The sequence below is a fragment of the Musca domestica genome, unplaced genomic scaffold (assembly GCF_030504385.1).
Source record: "Musca domestica strain aabys unplaced genomic scaffold, Musca_domestica.polishedcontigs.V.1.1 2, whole genome shotgun sequence".
In the NCBI taxonomy this organism is placed as follows: Eukaryota; Metazoa; Arthropoda; class Insecta; order Diptera; family Muscidae; genus Musca; species Musca domestica.
The window spans coordinates 43,566,512-43,589,071 of record NW_026712249.1 but is presented as its reverse complement, the minus strand read 5'-3'; the positions used below and the strand labels follow the sequence as shown (position 1 = coordinate 43,589,071).

The following is a 22,560-nucleotide window of genomic DNA, read 5'->3' as shown; positions in this document are numbered from 1 at the left end:
CATTTTGGCACCTGACCTAGTACTAAGCAAATATTAGGATTTGCAAAGTTGCAGCAAAATCGCATAATCATTTTCTCTTTTGGTGCAATATATATATATATATTTTTAATTTCGACCTTTTGTTGGGGAGGTATAAAAAGGAGTGAAGCGATATTGCTATCTCCGAAATCGATCTAAGTTTAATAATAATATTACTATGTGCCAAGTTTGGACCAAATCGGATGCTTTCTTCTAGATTTATCGTGCGCACCACCCAGACAGACGGACATCTCTAGATCGACTCCAACCTTCCTGAAAAGGATTTGGTCCAAAGAGACTTAGCGTTTTAAACCGTTATTTCGATGAGGCACGTTTTGGTAGTATTAAATTATATGTACCCTCTCTAGCCAGTACTTCAAGTTTCGTGAAATTATGATCAGATAATATGATAGATATAGCTGGGTATTATGCAATCCACATCAATGATATTTGAAACCAAATATTAGATACATACCAGAAACACTTCTGCCAAGGTCGGTTCAGATTTGGATATAGCTTACATATATATCGTCGTCCGATTTCAATTTTATTGTGCGCAAACATGTAATATTCGTCCAAATAAGATGTATTTCGGCACATCCGACCGAATTCAGCCTAGAAGCTAGTATATCTAATTTAAGATATAGCCAAAGATCCCATATATATGTTTCATCCGATTTAGTCTTCAAAGTCCCTAAGATTCGTAATATGCACTCCTCAACAATGATATTTGGTACCATGTATTTTATCGAGATCGGTTCAGATTTGGATATAGCTGTCATATATATGTTAATCGGGTTTCAGGTTTATTGAGCAGAAAGATGTGCTTCAAATAAGGTGAAAATCCGTTCAAATATAGATATAACTGTATTTTAGTTCTTTCCACTCGTAAAGTCCACTCCATCACCTATATTTAGTGATAGCTTTCAGACATAGAATATAAATACTTCATAAATTGTATAGACATCTGTTCCGATTGGACATAGCTGGAATATATACCTCAATTTGACTTCACGACATATATCCATCAAACCGATGCACAATAGGAAATTTTCATGAAATTTTCATCGTGGACTTCATTTCTTTACAAAATATTTTAGAGTTTTTCTTGACAAAAAAATTACACATATTTAAGAAATTATTTGAATCATGGATATTTGTTAAAAAAAATGTGTGGCAAGCACAATAAATTTTAAAGATATTCCTTAGTAACATAAGTTTTTAAATTCCTATTCAAAAATATTTTCTTTTTTTTATAAATATTTCTTTAGGGTTTTTTGCCATGAAATTTAAATTTTTTTATTTGAAACCATAAATTTGCAATGCTAATAACAATAACCGCATTTTGTAACAAGTATGAATGTGGCAGACAGGAATGTACTGGATTTGAGCCTTTATGAGAGTGGTACCAAAAGGAGTGGAGAGACATATCACATATTCATGATATATTCCATTTGTATATTAGTGAAGTTATTGGGATGGGCAAAGTTTAAATAGACTCGGTTATTTTTTCCACATTTCTTGGTGAGGGAAACGAAGGGGGCCAGTACTGTTCATTTTCGTACCAGACTTTTAACTATATTGGGTATTCCCCTTGGTTGACATTATATATATTTTTTATTTTTGGAAAAAAATTAATGTGTGGAAGGGGTACCAGAAGGAGTGAATCGATATTGGTCATCTTCGAACTTTCTATTGCTAATAGCTAAAACTATCACGAAGAACAAAGTGTAGACCAAACTAGATATTCCCTTTCAGTCCCGAAACGGATTTCGCTCAAAGATACTTAGGTTTTGCAACCGTTATTATGAAAACGAATTTAAATATATAGTTCCATATACCCGACTCTGACTTTTAATGTTTCTTTTCATTAACCAAAGAAATCAACAGTTACCAAAGGAAGTGCTTGTTTAACTTTTCAAATGTTTTTCCAACCTTTACGGTGATGAATATTTCTAAAAATACGTTTTTAATAATAATTTTTGTCAATTTTTATTATCTATTACTTTTGATAAGTTAAGTGTGTTCAATAAAAAGTAAATATTTTTAATTAATTTAAAACTAAAGTGTTAATGTACTAACCAAACACATTCGTGTGTTTGTTATCATCAGCCGACTACATACACATACAAACATATCTACGTACAAACATTTGGTGACAGTTGACGCAGTAGGAAACTCAGCAACAACAATGTATTTATTGAGGTATTGATTGAATGGAATGTTTGTCAATCTATTCATTTCAATTAAACTATTATTTGAAATTGAATGAACTTTTGTTTCGCTAAATTGTGCTGGGGCTGCAAAAGAAAGTGTCAATGTAGATTTATTGCTGGGGGGTAAACGAGAAAGAGAGAGAGGGAGAGAGAGATGGGAGAAGATGATGGCAAATAGTAGACGGACGCATTTGTACAATTTGAAAATTTGTTCAATGTTAAATGAAAATTGCTGCAAACGATTTTTCCCAAATTTGTAGAGAATCTTTTTTTATAGAGTTTTTTTTTAATAGATCAAATAATAGTTGAATGTTTCCCACTCTGGTGGGAATTGCCCCCAATTAAACATTTGGGAATTACTGGCGTTTTTTTTGGCAAACATCTGCCGGTCATCTGAGAATTTTTGTATTCAGAAAATAATGTCAAATTTAACTGCCTCTAACGTTGACAATGAAACAAACACTCTTCCACACACCAAATTGCATTTTAATTTCATGTCCACGTATCGAGATTAATGGCAATTGTGTAACACGACAATGTCGGCAACACAATGAAGTTTAAACGAAACTTGAAATTGAAAATTTTGACAAACATTCAAAATATTATCCCACGATTAGGGGGGACAGATTTGAGACAATAACTTGTTGTAGTTAATTAGCCTTAACCATGACCACAGACAATTGGGTAATTTTGAAATGATAGCTATGGGATTTTGGAGCATAGTTATTATAAGACTGGGTTCAATCCGAAAAATATACACTCCTAAAGGTGTGTCATCTGTCACCAAAAATTTAAATTTTAAAATTTTTAGTAGTGGAGTACACGATATAGTACATACTTGGCACATCGTAATATTCATGTCAAAGTTATGTTTGGTGCGAAAAAAGATACAGTTGATCCATTCCTTCTCATGGCAACCACACAAAAGTTCAACTATTTAAATATTAATATATCTAACTCTATTTCGTACTAGAACGGTAAGAAAAGCACTAAAAGGTATTAAATATGGTTCACTTTGCGTTTGACGAACCAGCAGAGCTAGAACTTTAATTTGGACTGAGAGTCCAAAGGATGTTTTCGGAAAACCACCAAAGGATGTTTTTTTTGACATTTGGAATAGGAATCGAGATTGAGGATCGGGGTCAATGTAAGGCGGTAGTATTGGAAGTGTGTACTCATATTAATTTTCATTTAGAGGAACGGATGGAGCTGGAATCATGAAATTTAAGATTTACATTACTGGCGTAGTTAGGATTAGATAGTGAACCGATAAAGCTGAAATCTTGAAATTTGGACTGTATAGGATTGGGGTATGTATGTAGTTTTGGAAATTCGTACTTATGTGTACTAAATAGTACTAAATTTGGTAAAAGTTGAATTTGAGTGAACCGATTTCAATTGGATTGTATGAAGCAGGTTGTTATGGAAATTTGTACTTTCGTGTACTAAACGGTACTAAATTTGATACAAATTGGAATTGTGGGGAACCAATAGAGCTGGAATCCTGAAATTGGGAATTAAGATTTTTGTGGGATTGTACGAATAAGGAAATTTGGAATGTAGGATTGGGTTATGTAGGAACTTTGGGAAATTCGTACTTATGAGTACTAAATTTGGTACAAATTGGATTTGGGTGAACTTATAGAGGTGGATTTCCGAAATTTGGAATTATTTTCGAAAATGGTACAAAATTTAGTATTGAGGTAAAGAGGTGGTTTTTAAAATACGTACCGTACATGTACGAAAAGTACTAAAATTTAATTAATGGTCGATATTGGTGTGTAGGATTGAGAAATGAAGGGCTGGAAATGAATACTTACGTGAACGAAAAGTACCAAGTGGTAAGGTCTATAGATAAACAAGTAAAAAGCTGTAAGTTCTGTCGTAGGCTGTAGTATTCATTGCGAATTTCAAATACTAAATTTGAAATAGTTCATGTAAGTAATGTGGCTAAAATCATCAAAATACCGAATATCGGGGGCTATACGACGACATGGACCTACATGACCCATTTGTCTGTCTTATACTGCAGTACCCATTACGAACTTTGAATACCAAATCTGAAACAATTCTGGTAAATAATGTCGCTAAAATCATCAAAATACCGAATATCGGGAGGTGCCGTTATATTGGGCTAAACGTGGACCTACATGGCCCATTTCCATTACAAATTTCGAATACCAATTTTGAAACAATTCTGTTAAAAAATGTCGCTAAAATCATCAAAATACCGCATATCGGGAGGCACACTTATATCGAGGCTATTCGAAGATGGCCCATTTTCAACACCAAAAGTCCTGCAGACATAATACACATTTGAGTAAATTTGTATTAACTTACTTCATTTCGTTCGGAAGCTAGAGTGATTTCCACAGACAGACCGACTTACGGACTTGTTAAATCGTCATAGAATTTTATGCTTATCAAGAATATATATACATTGTGGGGTCTAAAATGTATATTTCGAGGGAATGACAAACTTAATATACCCTCCATACTATGGTGGAGGGTATAAAAAGAGTAGTGAAATAACTGACTGACTGACCTAGAATCAACGACGAAACAGCTGAAGCTAGAATCTTGAAAATTTGCAAAAAAGGAATATTTTGTATTGGACAAACGAAATGAGATTTGGAAAGATTGAATTTTTGAATTAGAGTCACTGATGGAATGTAGGATAGATGTACAAAAGTGGTTTGGAAATTCGAACTTTAAGGTTATGAAAAGCTCAGGTTATGAAACTTCTAAAATGAAAAAACATAAAATTTGGTATGAGAATCAAAGTTGGAAAGTTTGGTTTTGGAAATGTGTACTCAAATTGTTCGGAAATTGCTATATTTATTATTGGGTAAAGGAAAAGATATTAAATTCTTAAATTTGATATTTAGATTACTCATCACATCTGTGTTTGAGATTTGGTGGTGGTTTGGAAATGTGTCCTATATTTGAACGAAAAGTACTAAGTTTGGTATTGGAGTAAAGGATAGGGCTGGAACCTTCAAATTTAATATTGAACTTTCTGATAGTATCTAGAATTAATTTATGGAGATTGTTTTGAAAATATGTATTATTTTCTTTTAATAATAATATCAATAATACTAAATTGTCTATTGAGTGAAGGAATAGAGCCGAAGTCCTGAAATTTGATATTTGATTTGTTTGAGATTTGGCAGTGGTTTGGAAATGCCTACTATATTTGAATGAAAAGTACTAAGTGGTACTAAATTTGGTATTAAGCGAAGGGATAGGGCTGGAGTTCTCAAATTTGATATTGAGGCCCCTCTTGGTATCTGGAATTGAAATATGGAGAAGTGTCAAAGAGTACTAAATTTGGTATAAGGTGATGGGATATGGAATGGAATCCTCAAATTTGATATTGAGGTCGATTTTGGGATCTGGCATTGAGATATGGAAGTGATTTTGGAAATGAGTACTATAGGTTTACTCAATTAAATTGATATGGATGTCACTGTTGGTGCCTGTAACTGACAGAAGGAGCTTTTTTGGATATTCGCACTATAATTGCACTAAATGTTACTAAATTCCGTATTAGGTAGGGCTGACATCCTGATATTGAGGTCACTGTTGGCTTCTAGGAATTCAATATAGTGGTGGCCAATTTTTATTATGAAAAGAAGTTGATAGTTTTGGCCAGAAAAAATAAATATGAAACCATTGTGCAGGGCCTTCAACAATATGCTCTCCAGCAAAAATTCAAAACTAAAGATTTTGAAGACTTTTTGTGCAAAAGAAAAAAAGTTTAAAATGAATAACGTTTTATCTAAATAAAAATTTAAGGCGGACTTTTCGCTGACGAAATAGTGGAAACTTGATAGTTTTTTTAATATTTATCCAAGGACTTTCGGAAAAAAATGTGAAAGAGTTCTTGATAAGAACCCTGCCTTTTGTAAAAAACACAAACAACACTTTGGTATCATATAGTTAATATAACTATACACACATTTGTATCTGTAACAAAGCCCCTGATAGATGCTACCTTGTTATAAAAATATGAGTAGAAAATCTAAAAAAATATGCATAATTATTTTTTTATTTATTTATTTTTTTTTTTTTTTTTTGGTAAAACCAGCGAACAATTACTCCAACCTACAACCATTCTCAAAAGCTAATTGAAATAATAAAAACATTAAAATTAACACTTGTACCACGTCTCTGAGTGGAAATCAAGTGGCTTCAACTATTTTACGGCAACACTTGACCACCACTGCCAATTTTGATTCGATTGATTTCTTCCCTGTTCTTCAAAATTAAATTTGCACTTAAAGTGTAAAACATTAACGTTTTGGAGGAAAAAAACATCTCGTGAAACTTGTATTCATTGAACCATGTGTATGTGAAGTTTTCCTGTCATTGCCTTGACCGTGAATTATTCACAATGTACTGAAATACAATAAACTCGCTATATGACATTAGGAGAACACACGCTGCTTAGGCTTGGCGTAAACATTTCCGTTTAGATAGTAAAAATCAGTTTTATTGACACTTGGGTGACGAACTTTTAAACCCTAAGTGAGTTAGGTGGGTTATTGAACCCCAAGTGAAGGGAAGATACTTTTATGAGAGTCTTAACTATGTTCACGTGTGTGAATGCAAATTGACCCGAATTTTCATCAATTGTTGTACTACACACATATTTTATCCATTTGTTGCGACTTGAAGGGGAATTAATTGCTAAAAGATTTTTATTTGAAAAAGATCATGACAAATATGTAGGGTAAAAAAAGAGTAAAAATGTAAAATTTTTGGTTTGACCAAAGTTTTAGTACCATCCACCTAAGATTACTACACCTGATCTACGACTCATACAAATATTACTATATGCCAAGTTAGAACCAACTTGGATGCTCGATTTCGATTTTAACAATATATACAATTTTCTTAAAAACTAGATTTTGTGAGGCATGTACCACAAGGAGTAGGCCATTGTTGTCCTTCGTCGATCTAGTTTTACAGAAGTATTACGAAGATCAAAGTTTGGAGCAAGTGAGATTCCATTTTCAATAATACTAAGTTTGGACTAAGCCACTAGTTTATACTATATCTAAAAATCGCAAAATATGCAAATTAGATTTTTATACCCTCAGCCATATGGCTACAGAGGGTAGATGTCATTTGATACGACCAAAACTTACCTCATAGAAATAACTGTTGTAGACCGTAGGTCTCGGACCAAATCCGTTTCAGGACATTTGGAGTCGATCTAGAGATGCCCGTCCGTCTGTCAGTCTGGCTGATTGGTGCGCACAATAAGTCTCGAAGGGAGTATTCGATTTTGTCCAACCTTGGTACATGGAATTATTATTGTCAAACTTATATCGAGTTCGGAGGTGGGCAATATCGGTCCACTCCTTGTGGTACCTCCCTCCCTCCCTCAAAAGATCCAATTTTTCGAAGAGAAAATATCATCCGATAAGCAAATCCTAATATTTTCATAAGTGCTATGTTCGGTGCGAAAATGGACAATATATAGGCCTACTTCATCAAGTACCTTCCCCACAAAGGGTCAAAATTTGGAACAGTTATAACTCTTATAAAATGCGAAGTAAGATCCGATTGTCTTTAAATTACACCCATTCTAATACTTTGCCACCATAAGATCTGGTGTACAGATGGACAATATCAGTCCACACCTTCTGGTACCTCCCACACAAAAGGTCTACATTTTCAAAAATATATATATTTTATTTCAGAGAAAGGAAGAGGATAATCCGATTAAGCTCCAACTTTGCAAATACTAATATTTGCATCAGTGTTTGGTCAGGTGCGAAAATGGACAATATAGGTCTACTCCATTAAGTACCTCCCCCGCAAAATGTAAATAATTATAACTCTTACAAAATGTGATGTAAGAGTCCGATTGCCTTCAAATTACACGTATCACAATATTTCTATGAACCCAAGGTCTGGCGTGAAGATGGGCTATAACAGTTTACTCTTTCTGGTATCTACCCCACAAATGGCCAACATTTTGAATATCCATGAAGCTCATAAAAGCCCAAATTAACCTCTATCATCCATCAACACAAGATGAAAGATGGTAGAGATCGGACCATTCATTTTTGTACATCCCCCAAAAATGGTCAAAGTTTTGAATAACCAAAACATTTTCTCACATCCCATTATTTCTACTTCTGCTGTGATGATGAAATATATCGGTCCACTCCTTTTGGTACCTCCCCCAAAAAGGGTCAACGTTTTGAGTATCCACGAAGCTCATAAAACGCGAAGTTAACATGAGATTTAGTCAGGCTTGGTACATCTCAATACTTCCATCAACACATGATATGTTGTAAAGATGGTACAGATCGGACCCTTCCTTCTGGTACCTCTCCCACAAAGCATTGAAGTTTTGAATAACCAAAATTATCATAAAATCCGAAATAAACATCCGATTCTCTTCATATTTCACACATCCCATTATTTCTACTAACACAAGATCTGCTGTGAAGATGATACATACCTCCTTCACAAAGGGTCAAAATGTTGAATATCCATAAAGTTCATAAAACGCGATATTAACATCCGATTCCATTCAGACTTGGTACATCTCAATATATCCATTAAAACTAGATATATTATAGAGTTCGGACAATTTCTTCTGGTACCTCACCCACATTTTAAATAACCAGAATTATCATAAAATCCAAGTAAACATCCGGTTCTCTTCAAATGTTACCCATGCCATAATTTTTACCAACACAAGACTTGCTGTGAAAATGAGATATAGCGGGGCACTCCTTCTAGTACCTCACCCACATAGGTAGCAAAATTTTGAAGAAAAAAAACGAAACGTTCAAAGAATGTGAAATAAGCATCCAACTCTGTTCAAATTTCACACATACAAAAATGTTTGCTTCTGTTGTGAAGATAATATATATCTGCGAACCCCTTCTAGTACATCACCCACAAAGGTTCACAATTGTTAATACTTTTTTATCTGTCATAACTTGCGAAGCAAGTCAGCGATTCTTTACAACTTGCTCTATCTAAATATTTCTCTCAACCAGAATCTTGAGATGAATATGGAATTTATCGTAATTTATGATTTCGCATATATATGTTCGATTTTCTTGTAATTTTGCCCATACCAATATTTGTGTCTGTATTAGATGAAGTATGAAAATGGAATACTTCGATCGACTATATCTGGTACATCACGCACATTTTAAAATTTTTCAAAAAAAAATATCACATATCTCATATGAAGTGAAAGAAACGACCAATATTGTCCAAACCAGACACGTCGCAATATTTATTTCGTATTTACTAAGGTCCGATACTAAATGAACAATATTGGCCCACTCCTTCGGAACCTACTCCATAGAAGGTCAAGAGTTTGAATATTCATAACAGAAGTCAAAATATGTTTTAATAATGGAATAATGGCTGAGGGTATGACGCTGTAGTCAATATCGACTGATCCAGTCTAACCTGTTTAAATTTCGACTTTTTGTGAGTGCGATTTCAACTCCTTGGCCGATATCACACATTGGATACGTAATGGGTCTCAAAATGGATTTTTACAGGACTTCTAGGGAATCGTGTATTTAAAAATATATAATTATATTTTTTATTTTGAAAGAAATATTCAAGGACATTGCGACTATAGGTCGGCATATAGTTGTTATTTTATTACAGAATTAAGTCCAAAGCATATATTTAGTTTGGATGTATAAAATTTTTTTCTGAAATAATAATTCGTGTAACTCTGGTTCATATTATGAATACAGACGAAAAACATAAGAGGAAGAAAATCCAATATTTATTTTTTTGCTCCTAATTAGAATTTTAAATCATTTCCTACATACCTAATGTGTATATAACAATTAGATATTTATCTATATTAAAGCCAATCCCATCCATTTATTTCCCTGATCAATAGAATTTCTTTCAAACAATAACTTTGAATATTCCACTGCGAATATTAAAGAGCAGAAACATAAAAAGAAATATTCCATTGTCTTAATTCATAAATAGACACGTGCAGCATTTTGTGTGTGAAACGTTAACGTTTTGTTGATTTTCGATGAATTCATTGATAAAATTGTTTAATTTAATTTTTGTATTTGTTTTTATTACTAATTTTTTTTTGTATTCATTAAATAATTTTCATTGTACGTTTTTTTTTTGTTTCTTTTTGCAGACAGTCCCGTATCACCAATGACATCACTGCTTCCATTGGTTTTCGTAATTGCAGTGACGGCAGCTAAACAAGGCTATGAAGATATTCTGCGCTATAAGACCGATAATATTGTCAATTGTTCGCCAGGTGAGGGAGAATTTCAAATTTTCAAAAATTGTTGTGAGACATGATTTTTGTATCATAATTTTAAGCGCTACATTGTACTATACTATAATATACTATACGATGGTATATATTATTATCATTGGTGCGTAGACGTGTGTGGTAAGACTGGGATTTTCGAAATTCTCACTAATAATGTACGAAAAGTACTAAAACGTACTAAAAATGTAATTCTTCGTATTGGAAATTTGGAATTGACTGTAGGATAGATGAATTAAAGAGTTTTTGGAAACTCGAACTTTAATGTTACGAAAACTTCTTAAAAGACACTTAACTTCTGAAATTGTACCATTTGGTATTTTGTGAACGGATAGATCCATATACTTGAAATTTGGTATAAGAATCACGGATACAGGGAGAGATGAAAAGACTGTAACCAATTTCAGACTCCTATCATTTCTAAGCCACTTATCCGACAGCTGTGAAAATTATTCCAGTGACAGCTCATTATATTGTTTACAAGCGTAGAAAAGCATTTTGGTGAAAATTTTCCAGAAAAAAAGTTATTCTTGATGGAATTCAAACGTGATAGTGTGATTTCTTTATATTTGGCTGTAAAACCACGCGTGGCTATCGTTAGAGCACTCCAGCATTTAAATGTGAATAAATCTTTTGTGTCACGTACCATCGCTCGTTACCGTGATACTAGTAGCGTAGTCCGACGTCAAGGAAGTGGACGAAAGAAAACAACAACATCAGCAGAAATGATTTGAAAAGTAAAGAAGCGACTTGATCGAAACCCGCGTCGCAGTGGCCGAAAAATGGCGTGTGAGCTGAACATATCGCTCGGGGTAAAGCCATTGAAATTCCAAAAAGTGCAAGAATTTACACCGCAACAGAAAGAAAATAGACTCAAAAGAGCTAAAGACTTGCTTCGCTTGACCGAAAGTGGTGAACTGGCTAATGAGAAAACATTCGTTGTCCAGTAGTTTGTAAACACAAAAGAAAAATGATCGTGTTTACTTGCCACAGAGGTCAGCGGAAAATGTGCACCTTCGGTTGGCCACCAAACCTCAAGCGCCGGCTATGGAGATGGTATGGGCCGCCATAACAGCCGATGGTCGCTCTCCGCTCGTATTAATCGACCGTGGCATCAGAATAAATGCCGAATATTATCGCGAACATATTCTGGAGGTTGTATTAAAGCCTTGGACATGCAAACATTTTGGCCGCAAACCTTGGAAATTCCAACAAGACTCAGCACCATCCAAGAATGGTTACAAAATGAGGTTCCTCCCTTCATTTCCAGGGAACAATGACCACCAAAATCGCCGGATACCAATCCGTTGGACTATTGTGTCTGGAGTATTTTTTGGAAAGCAAGGTTGGCACTAAAAAATACCAAAGTGTCGATCGCCTCAAGCAAGCTCTTCGCCGGGAATGGGCCAAAATACCTCAGAGCAACATTCGGTCAGCGTGTGTCGGTTTCATTGGCCGTTTGAAGGCCATAATTCGTGCCAAAGGTAACCAATTCGATCAAATCTAAACTTATTCTAAAATTTTATGCTTTTTCCGACATTTTTTGCTTTCATTCAATAAAATTTAAAGAAAAATTGTGGCGTTTGACTTTTTGCAGTTTTTTTTATCTCACCCTGTATAATGAAAATCAAAATTTCTGTCCTTTGTTGACTTGTAGTAAAATTTGATAAGGAATTGTTTCGTCTTTGACGTTGTCCTTCTAATATAATGTTTTGTAGGAGATTTAAAAAAAAAAAAACACTCGTAGTTCGATTGTGACCCAAAAGTGTGATTTTAACATTTATACGTTCCTAGGCGTTTGTGTAAGATTTAGGCTTTTGATTTATTCCGGGCAGTATAATTTTATGAAAAAAAAATTGTAAAATCTTTTGATTTGCTACGATCCCGTTTTAAGGGGGTTTTAAACATATTTTGGAAAAAGGACCAAAATGAGCCCTTTGCTGAAACACTTCAGGGTTAATATTTTCAGCCAAATTAATCCTCGTATTGTTATCTATAATATTGTAGAAAACACTTTTCACGTAAAATGGAGATTGTCGAAGTAGGTAAAGGTTTCCCTATAGCTCCCATCTAACGGTACCTCCCGATATGTGGGCAATTTAGATCAAGTTTTCCATCTGACTTGTATCAAAATCCGTATTAAGAGTTTCTAGCGGGTTCTACCTCTGCTGACTGAACATAGTCTGTATAGGCCGCATTTTGGTGAAACGCTTCAGAGTCAACATTTTCAACCAAATTTATCCTCGCATCCTCGTAATAATCCTCCCTAAGATTCCAAGGAATCTTACTCCGAAAATTTAAAAAAAATGAAAAAGGGGAGAAATTTCTCCTTCAATTTAGGTTAGTTTGCGATGTTAGCTTTCAGAACGCCGATATCCGTGCCTTCTATTTTTGGCTCTACATTCATATTTTACTGTGTTTTTCCAATAATCATTAAAAAATATTGAATTTTGTGGCACACTAAAAATTAATTAATAATATTGTCATAATATAAATATATTATATTGGATAATACATAATATATAGAGTTAAGCGCCCAAAAGTATGCCATAAATAATGCAAAATATAAGCTAAACACTTTACATATGACTCTAATATTATGTGTAAACTATCCCCGATAAAAATTTGGTTCTAATATTCCCTTTATTTCTATTTTCCAGTAACGGTGATACGAGACGGCATTGAACAACACATAGAGTCCCAGTATGTAGAACCAGGTGACCTGGTGGTGGTTGAGCGCGACTGTGATGTACCCTGTGATCTGGTGCTGATACGTTCCTCAGATCCACATGGCAAATGTTTTATAACCACCGCCAATTTGGATGGAGAATCAAATTTGAAAACGCTCATGGTGCCGCGTGATCTGCCCATGGTAGATGTGGATCAGCTACATAAACTTGGTGTTATTGAGTGTGAAAGCCCCAAGACTGATTTATATAGTTTTAATGGTAAAATAGAATTGGCTGGCCCTGAGGGCAAAGTGCTACCCTTGACGGCTGAAAATGTGCTGTTACGTGGTTCCCGCGTGAAAAATACAGAATGTGTTATTGGCTGTGCCGTATACACGGGTATGACCACCAAACTGCAGCTGAACTCCCGTCTGACCCGCAACAAATCTGCCTCTAGTGAAATGTATATCAATCGCTTTTTGATCTTCATTTTAATTGCCTTGATTGTGATTGTTACCGTCTTGTATTTCCTGAAACGTTATGAGGAAATGTTTGTCATACCCAAACTGGCATATTTGGGTCCGCCAGCCGATAGCTATAGTGTAAAGCAGTTTCTGCAGGATTATCTATCATTTTTGATCCTCTTCAATTATTTGATACCCATTTCGTTGTATGTCACCATTGAAATGCATCGGGTTTTGGGTGGCCTCTTCATGGAATGGGATACCCAGCTGTATGATGAGAATACCGATCAGCCGTGCATTGTGAATACCTCAAATTTAAATGAAGAATTGGGTCAAATTAATATTCTGTTTTCGGATAAAACGGGTACTTTGACGAAAAACGAAATGATCTTTCAACAGTGTTCGATAGCGGGAAGGAAATTTATCTACAAAAAGACCCGGCTGCAGGAGGAGAATTCATCATATCAGATTGATATTAATAAATTTAATGTAAGTTTTAGGTCTTGGGAAATCGGAAAACCCTATTTTAATCTCAAATTTATTTTCAGAAAGATCAGAAAAACTTCTTCCAGGCCCTGGCCATTTGTCACACCGTACAGGTGGCTGGTGACATGAACAGCAATGGTTCCTCAGAGGAAACGGAGAAATCCAAACCCCTGGAAAGTGAAACAAAAACCCCTACGGCCCCCATAGCCCCTTCCCTGGCCAACAAATATTCCATATCTGACATTACCGAAGAAAGTCACAATTCTAGTCAACAAAGTGATGTAAATGCAATGGAGACCTCACTGTCCACAGATCCCAATGGTGCCCCAGCAGCAGCAGTGATATCTACACCAATTAACCCTCAGACCACATCTGATGTCAACCCCTTACTGGATGATGGCGAAAAGGTTGAGAGACGCAAACGGCCACACATTGTTAAGCGTAGTCCAAATTTTGCCCGGGCCACACACACCAGGGTACATCCAATGTCGGTGCCACCCCAGGGTTTTGAAATGGTCAATGGCGTGGGTGTGGGCGAGAGGCCAGTTATGTTTCCAACATCGCTACAAACCATTCCAACGGGACGTCCATTGTCAATGCAATTTAAACGTTCTACCTCAGAAATGGATCTGCCCGAATATGGTGGTGTTGGTAATGGTGCTGGGCCCGGTGCTAAGGCAATTGGTGGTGGTCTTGGTCACAGGCGTTCACAATCATACGGAGCACCGGAGGCGTATATAACACAACCAGGTAGGGTTTCAAAGGACACTTCTCTTTTTAAACTTTTCTAGATTTTAAGGATACGAAATCGTACCAAAGGATGAGATTTCGAAGTTCGAGAATTTGCGAATTTCGTTTCAACAATGGAATTTAAATTTATATATTTTTTCAGTATCTCCTGGTGTTGTTTATCGTACACCCAGTACAGCATCCCGTGAATCGTATGCAGCCCCTAATTTCCAACGTCAACCCACAATTCTGATTAGAGCAGAGTCACAAAGGCGGAAGAATGAAATAGAACAAGTTGTGCAGTGAGTTCCCAATTCTTATCAGATTTTCAAAATTATTCAAAATTGTTAATAAACAATATTTTTCAGCACCCTAGATTATCAGGCCTCCAGTCCCGATGAGAAGGCCCTCGTTGAGGCCTGTGCCCATTTGGGTCTAGTTTATTTGGGTGATGATGATGAAATCCTGAAAATACGTGTTGTACCACCCCATATGGACTACAGTCGCCCCTTTAGCGTGGGCAAAGTCAATGAAATGAACTTTGATCGTTTGCATGTCCTGGAATTCACCTCGGATCGTAAACGAATGAGTGTCATTATTAAAGATGAGAATAATGTCAAATGGATCTATACCAAGGGTGCTGAGAGCTATGTTTTCCCTCTGTGCAATAATCAATCGGCCGATATGGTAACCAAGACTGATGCTCATATAAGTGATTTCGCGCGATTGGGTTTGAGAACATTGGCAATTGCCCGCCGGCGAATTGATGATGAGGAATATAACCAATTTATCGAAGAGCTAAATGAGGCCAATAGTTCTTTGGAGAATCGCAAGGAGTTGAGCGAGAAATGCTATTCGAAAATTGAAAATAGTAAGTAATGGAATTTCAATATGAATGACGATTTTCTGAAAAATATTGTTATGAAATTGGAAATCCGCGTAGATTCTGTTTTATGCCGATATGCGAGAGGATCCGTCTATATTACGAGTCTTACAAAGCGTTATTATAATTTGCAATAGGATTTACTTCACAATCTACTTAGCCTACAGAGCTCTGTACTTTACCTGGCACACAGCTTTACTTTACCTCTTTACTAATCGATTTTTACAAGTCGCGATACATACTGAACTGCATCACTAGGCACATACTCGCTCGTATTTATAGTTCCTCGTCTATGCGTGGAAGAATTCTCATTAATGATGTTTTATAATATTCAAACGAAATGACAACCGCGTCCAGTAGCTTTAAAATTCTAAACTGACTCACTGGCCCCTTACTCACTCGTATTTATAGCTCCTCATATATGCATGAAAGAATTCACATCAGGAATGTTTTATAATATTTCAACGAAATTACAACCATTTCCACAAGCACATACACATGTAAACAACAAAGGGAAAAGTTTTCATAAATACAAGTGAGAGAAAGTAATTAATCACTTCAAAAACAGAACTATTGAGCTTAGAATGTTACATAAGGAAAGAAGTAGAGCAACGAGACTGAAGGAGTGAGAATCTGGAGTTTATGAAACGGCTGAAGTTAGAATCTTGAAATTTTGCACGAGGGTCAGTTTTAATTGAAGTGTGATAAGGCTGGCTTTTTTTGAAAATTCGAAAAGTGCTAAAAGCTAAATACTTTTTGTGTTGGACAAACGGAACGAGCTAGAATTCCGAAATTTGGAATGAGAGTCACTAATAGAGTAATGGATAAATGTACCAAAGTTTTTTGGAAACTCAATGTTTAAGGTTACTAAAAGTTCTAAAATGGTACTAAACTTCTAAAATTGTACCATTTGGATACATATGAACGGATGGAGCAAAAATTTTAAAATTTGGTATGAGAACCAAAGTCAGAAAGTAAAATTGAAGCTAGTTTTGGAAATGTGTACCAAATGTGCGAACTGTGAACGGTTGTTTAGAGTGAACGGTTGAAGCTGGAATTTTGAAATTTTGTATTGGGGTCCCTTTTGGTGGTAGATTTCTAAAAAAAGTGGTTTTGGAAATGTGTACTACAAGTGTACGAAAAGTACTAAAAATTACTATATTTGGTACAATTTGGTATTGGGTGAATAAATAGTGCTTGAAATTTAGTATTAGCGTCGCTGTTCACGTGTAGCCGGGACATATGGAGGTGGTTTCGGAAATGTGTACTATAATAGCACGGAAAGTACCTAATTGTACTATATTTGCAATTGGGTGAAGGGATAGAAATAGAAGTCTGAAATTTGATATTTAGATTACTGATGGTATCTGTGTTTGAGATTTGGCGATGGTTTCGGAAATTCGTCCTATATTTGTACGAAAATGTTCTAAATGGTACCAAATAAGGTATTGGATAAAGGAATGGGGCTGAACTCCGGAATGGTACTAAATTTGGCATTGAGTGAAGGGGTTGGGATGAAATTCTTATATTTAATACTGAGGTCTCTGTTGGCATTTGGATTGAGCTATGGAAGTGGTTTTGGCAATATGTATGTACCGAAAAGTACAATTACAGAAAATTTGGTATTAGGTGAAGGAATTGGGCTGGAATCTCGAAGTTGATATTGAGTTCTTTTCGTTCAATTATGTTACACATTTGCAAAACCCGCTTCATATTTCATTTCCAGATACCAACAGAGAACTCAACATCAAATTTTACGATTTTAGCCCTTTTCATTCACCCAATACCAAATTTAGTACCAATTTCTACTTATCTTACAAAAATAGGAACCATTTCCAAACCACTTTATGTCCATATTTCCAAAACCACCTATTTAACAAAACCTGGCACAACCTGGGATTCCCAATAAGAAAATTCGCAATTCTAGCTTCATCCGTTCATCCTAAACCAAAGTGTTCGAAATTTAGTATCATTTAGTACAGTTTACACACTTAGTACATATTTTGAAAAACACCTTCATATAACAAATATTAGTACTTGTCGTACCCGTTTTGTACGAATTTCCAGAATTCCAGCCTTATCACACGCCTACACAACCAGACTGACCCTCGTGGAAAATTTCAAGATTTTAGTTGAGCGTTTTCGAGCGAAGGTATATTTATGTGAGAGCTATATCTAAATTTGTCTTTCGTCTGGACTTGGATTCTCAGTTAGTCAGCTATTTCACTACTTTTATATATTCGCGTAAAACGTAAATTATAAACTGCATCTCTTTCAGATTTGGATCTATTGGGCGCCACCGCCGTTGAAGATGCCCTGCAAGACGATGTGGCCGACACTTTAATATCCCTGCAAAGTGCTGGCATTAAAATTTGGGTCCTGACGGGAGACAAAGTGGAGACCGCTTTAAATATTGCCCTTTCCTGTGGTCACATCCCACAAAATGCTTTCAAATATTTCATCATCGATTGTTCGCGCAAAGAGGATATGCTGTTGCATTTAAATGCTCTGGATCGGGAAATTCTCTTTGGCATGGGTCGTCAATGTGCTCTGCTAATCGATGGTAAAAGTTTGACAGTGGCCCTCAGCGAAACGCCAAATGAATTCCGAGATGTGGCCATCAAGTGTACGGCCGTATTGTGTTGTCGTCTTAGTCCGCTGCAAAAGAGTGAAGTTGTGTCCCTTATCAAGACGGCGAAGGAAAATTTCAATACCGCTGCTATAGGCGATGGGGCCAATGATGTTAGTATGATTCAGGAGGCCCATGTTGGTATTGGTATTATGGGTAAGGAGGGTCGCCAGGCGGCGCGATGTGCAGATTTTGCATTTGCCAAATTTAATATGCTGAAACGTCTACTGCTGGTGCATGGTCATTATCATACGACGCGTCTGTCTTTGCTGGTGCTGTACTTTTTCTACAAGAATATCTTCTTTATGGGTATTATGTTCCTATTCCAATTCCATACACTATTTTCATCGTCATCGGTATACGATTCATTATTCCTGACGCTATACAATGTGATATATACATCGCTGCCGATCTTCTTTATATCGCTAACGGAGAAGCCCTACACAGAGGAGACATTGATGAGGTAAGTGGGAGGGTGGAAATATTTCTTAGAACAAATTATGACCATTTCTATACCCTCCACCATAGTATGGAGGGTATGTTAAGTTTGTAACACCTCGAAATATACATTTTAGACCCCACAAAGTATATATATTCTTGATCAGCATAAAATTCTACGTCTAATAAGGTCCGTCCGTCCGTGAAAATCTTTCTAGCTTCCAAACGAATTGAAGTAGGTTGGTAAAATTTACTCAAATGTACATTATGTCTGCAGTACTTTTGGTATTGAAATTGGCTATATGAGTCCACGTTTAGGTATAGCCCCCAAAGAACTGTATCTCCCTATATTCGGTATTTTAATGATTTTTGCAACATTATTCACCGGAATTGTTTCAATTTGGTATTTGAAGTTCGTAATGGATACAACATCCTAAGACAGGAAATGAGCCATGTAGGTCCACTTCTTCGTATAGTGCCCATATAACGGTACCCCCGATATTCGGTATTTTGATGATTTCAGCGTATTTCGTATTTTGTTCGTATTTGATGTTCCTAATAGATACTACAGCCTGTGACAGAAAACTGTCTATGGAGGTCTTCGAATAGCCCCCATATATCGGTATCTCCCTATATTTGGTATTTTTAAGATTTTAACAGAATTTTTAACGGATTTTATATGTATACCCTACACCACTTAGTGGTAAGGGTCTTATGCCTTTGTGCATATGTTTGTAACGTGGAGAAGAAAGCGGGATAGACCCATAGTTACTTTTGAGGATCTTCTAAGAATCACTTTCTGTGACGATTTATGCATGTCAGTCCGTCTGTCCATGTATGCTTATGAACAAAATGCAGGTCGCATTTATTATCCGATTGAGATGAAATTTGCCAAACAACATTTGTTTGGTCCGTCCATGGACGGACCCTATTAAAATTTGTGAGAATTGGATCAGATTAGGATATTGCTCGCATATATATGTATTTCAACCGATTTCGGGTTAATTGTCCACTAAATGGCCAATATCATCCCAATTGACCTGGATCTTAGCACATCCGACCGAATTCAATCTAGAAGCAAGTACATCAAATTTGGAGAAAATCGCTTCTGATATATCCATAGCTCCCTTATATATATTTCATCCGATTTGGTGTTTAAGTCCCTCACATTCGTAATATGCCCTCCAGAACAATCATATTTGGTACCAGATATCAGATAGAGCTCAGAAACACTTCTGTCAAATTTTATTAAGATCGGTTCAAACTTGGATATAGCTCCCATATATATCTTAAACCGATGTCGGTTTAATTGTGCACCAAATGGCCAATATCTGTCAAAAAGTCCTGAATTTTGGTACATCCGACCGAATTTAGTCTAGAAGTAAGTACATCAAATTTGGTGAAAATTGATTCAGATATAGCTATAGCTCCCATATATGTTTTTCATCCGATTTGGTATTTAAGTCTCTCACATGCGTAAAAATCTGCCAAATTTTATAAAGATCGCTTAAAATTTAGATATAGCTCCCAGATATATCTTCAACTGATTTCGGGTTAATTGTGCCCCAAATAGCCTAAATCAGTCCAAATGGCCCGAATTTTGGTACATCCGACCGAATCCAGTATAGAAGCAAGTACATCAAATTTAAAAAAATCGGGTTAGATATAGCTGTAGCTCCCATATATATGTTTCATCCGATTTGTAATGTGCTTTCGAAAAAAATGATTTTTGGTAAAAGATATCTTATAGAGCTCGGAAATTGCTTCGCCAAATTTTATCGAGAACGGCTAAGATTTCGATATAGCTCCCATATATATCCTTAATCCGATTTTAGGTTTATTGTGCAAATAATTAGCTCAAATGGAGTGAATTTCGAGACGCACGTATCCATTTTGTGGAACTCTACTCCGATATATACTCCGATAATATAATCCTTTTCGAAGTCATCTCATGCAATCTATAGCAATGTTATTCGGTATAAAAAATAAAAATATCTCCGTCAAAATTAGTGAAAATCGATTCAGAATTGGATATGCCTCCCACATATTAGTTCCCTCTGAAACCAAATTATAGCTGCTCTAAAGTCAAATGTTGATAGATGGTATGATCTACTTCAAATAAATTATTTTGTTTTGGGAGCTCTACTAAATATGCATAGTGGTGTAGGGTACCATATAGTCGGCCCGCCCATCTTTTGACTTTTCCTTACTGGTTTATAATTATTATTATTATTATTATTATTATTATTATTATTATTATTATTATTATTATTTTTTTTTTAATGTTCCAAATTCCTTATTTTTTTCTTGTTTTATATTTCTTTTTATTAACAATCTCCTCATCTCTTCCAGGGAACCTGAGCTGTATAAGAAAAACACCGGCAATAAACAATTACATTGGCCCTTCTTCTTGGCCTGGACCCTGTATGCTGTCTATCATTCCCTGATCTGTTTCTATTTTGCCTTCTTCATATTCTCCACGAATGATGTCATCTTAAATGTGGGACAAACGGCAGAGTTCTCATGTTTCGGAACATTGCTCATACAACTGGTGGTGATTGTGGGCAATTTGAAATTATGGCTAGAATCGAAATATCTAAGCTATTGGTATATTGTCACAATAATTGGTTCCATACTGGCCTTTATGATAACCACCGTCATATACAATGTGATTAATTTGTAAGTGTTTAATTAAATATATGTAAAAAATAAAAATCTAAAAAAAAACATTTTCTCTTTCAGCCAATATGACACAGACATCTATTGGGCCTACAACAAACTGCTCAGCTCCATACCCGTATGGCTGTTCACCCTGCTGACGACGGTGGCCTGTCTACTGCCTGACTTCACATTCCGCATGGCCAAACGAGGCTTGAATTTACCTCAACGTAGTTTCTTCCCGGGCAAAGAACGTTTGCGTTTACTGCAAATGAATCGCAATAAAGTCCAATCAACGCATTTATAGTTCCATTACAGCCCCCGCCCCAGGATCACTTGCGAACGACAGTTAAAGTTATTTAGTCCCTTCCCCGATTTCCCCCCGGAAATCCAATGAACTTTAACTGCTTAAGAAAATCTTAAAAAGTATTGAATTTTTATTTTTTGTTATTTATGTTTAAAACTTTGTTTCTTAAGACGACTATTTTTTTGTTGTTGTAAGCATTGTAAATTATAAGTTTAAATTGAATTGTTTTAACAATATTGTCCAGTGCCAAAAATAGTTTATAAGTTGTAATGTTAAGCTATTATTTATTTTATACCATGACACAAATAAGCAACAATACCAGTAAAAGTGAAATATGTAAATAATTTAAATATTATTGAAAAACAATAAAAATAAAAATACATTTCAGTATTGATTTAAATACTTGAATACTAAACACGAAACTGTGATTTAATAGCTAAACATAATCTTGAGAGATTTAAATAAATTAAATAATTATTTTTGTATTTAACAAAGGCAATACGTTTGGCCGAGCCGAAATCCTCCATCATAGGAAAAAGGGTATTTTTAAAAATAGCATAACCAAGATTCAATATTTGAGGGAATTTCATTAAAAACTGCAAACGAAATTAGTAGAATAGAGGGGCCGAAGCAGACCTACACTTATAAAGATTTGCCAAAGTAGTAGTCTCTGAGCATAAATTTGGGTTATAACTTTCAAAATACAGGATATCGAGCTGTATGGTTATAAAAAGTTTTAAATATATTAGGATGATACT

The 22,560-nt window shown here is 35.5% G+C and overlaps 1 protein-coding gene across 1 annotated transcript in view; it reads left to right on the top strand.

Annotated features, from left to right (window-relative positions):
* The window catches only part of LOC101891341 (phospholipid-transporting ATPase IF), a 38,658-nt gene extending 16,502 nt beyond the window's left edge, over nucleotides 1–22,156 (top strand). The window contains exons 4-11 of the mRNA XM_059122190.1: nucleotides 10,399–10,524; nucleotides 13,200–14,161; nucleotides 14,221–14,908; nucleotides 15,051–15,189; nucleotides 15,256–15,758; nucleotides 18,049–18,862; nucleotides 21,190–21,516; nucleotides 21,580–22,156. Of these exons, the coding sequence (XP_058978173.1) occupies nucleotides 10,399–10,524; nucleotides 13,200–14,161; nucleotides 14,221–14,908; nucleotides 15,051–15,189; nucleotides 15,256–15,758; nucleotides 18,049–18,862; nucleotides 21,190–21,516; nucleotides 21,580–21,802 (3,782 nt within the window). The 3' untranslated portion in view covers nucleotides 21,803–22,156. The remainder of the gene's footprint in view (nucleotides 1–10,398; nucleotides 10,525–13,199; nucleotides 14,162–14,220; nucleotides 14,909–15,050; nucleotides 15,190–15,255; nucleotides 15,759–18,048; nucleotides 18,863–21,189; nucleotides 21,517–21,579) is intronic.
* Nucleotides 22,157–22,560: the final 404 nt, after the last annotated feature.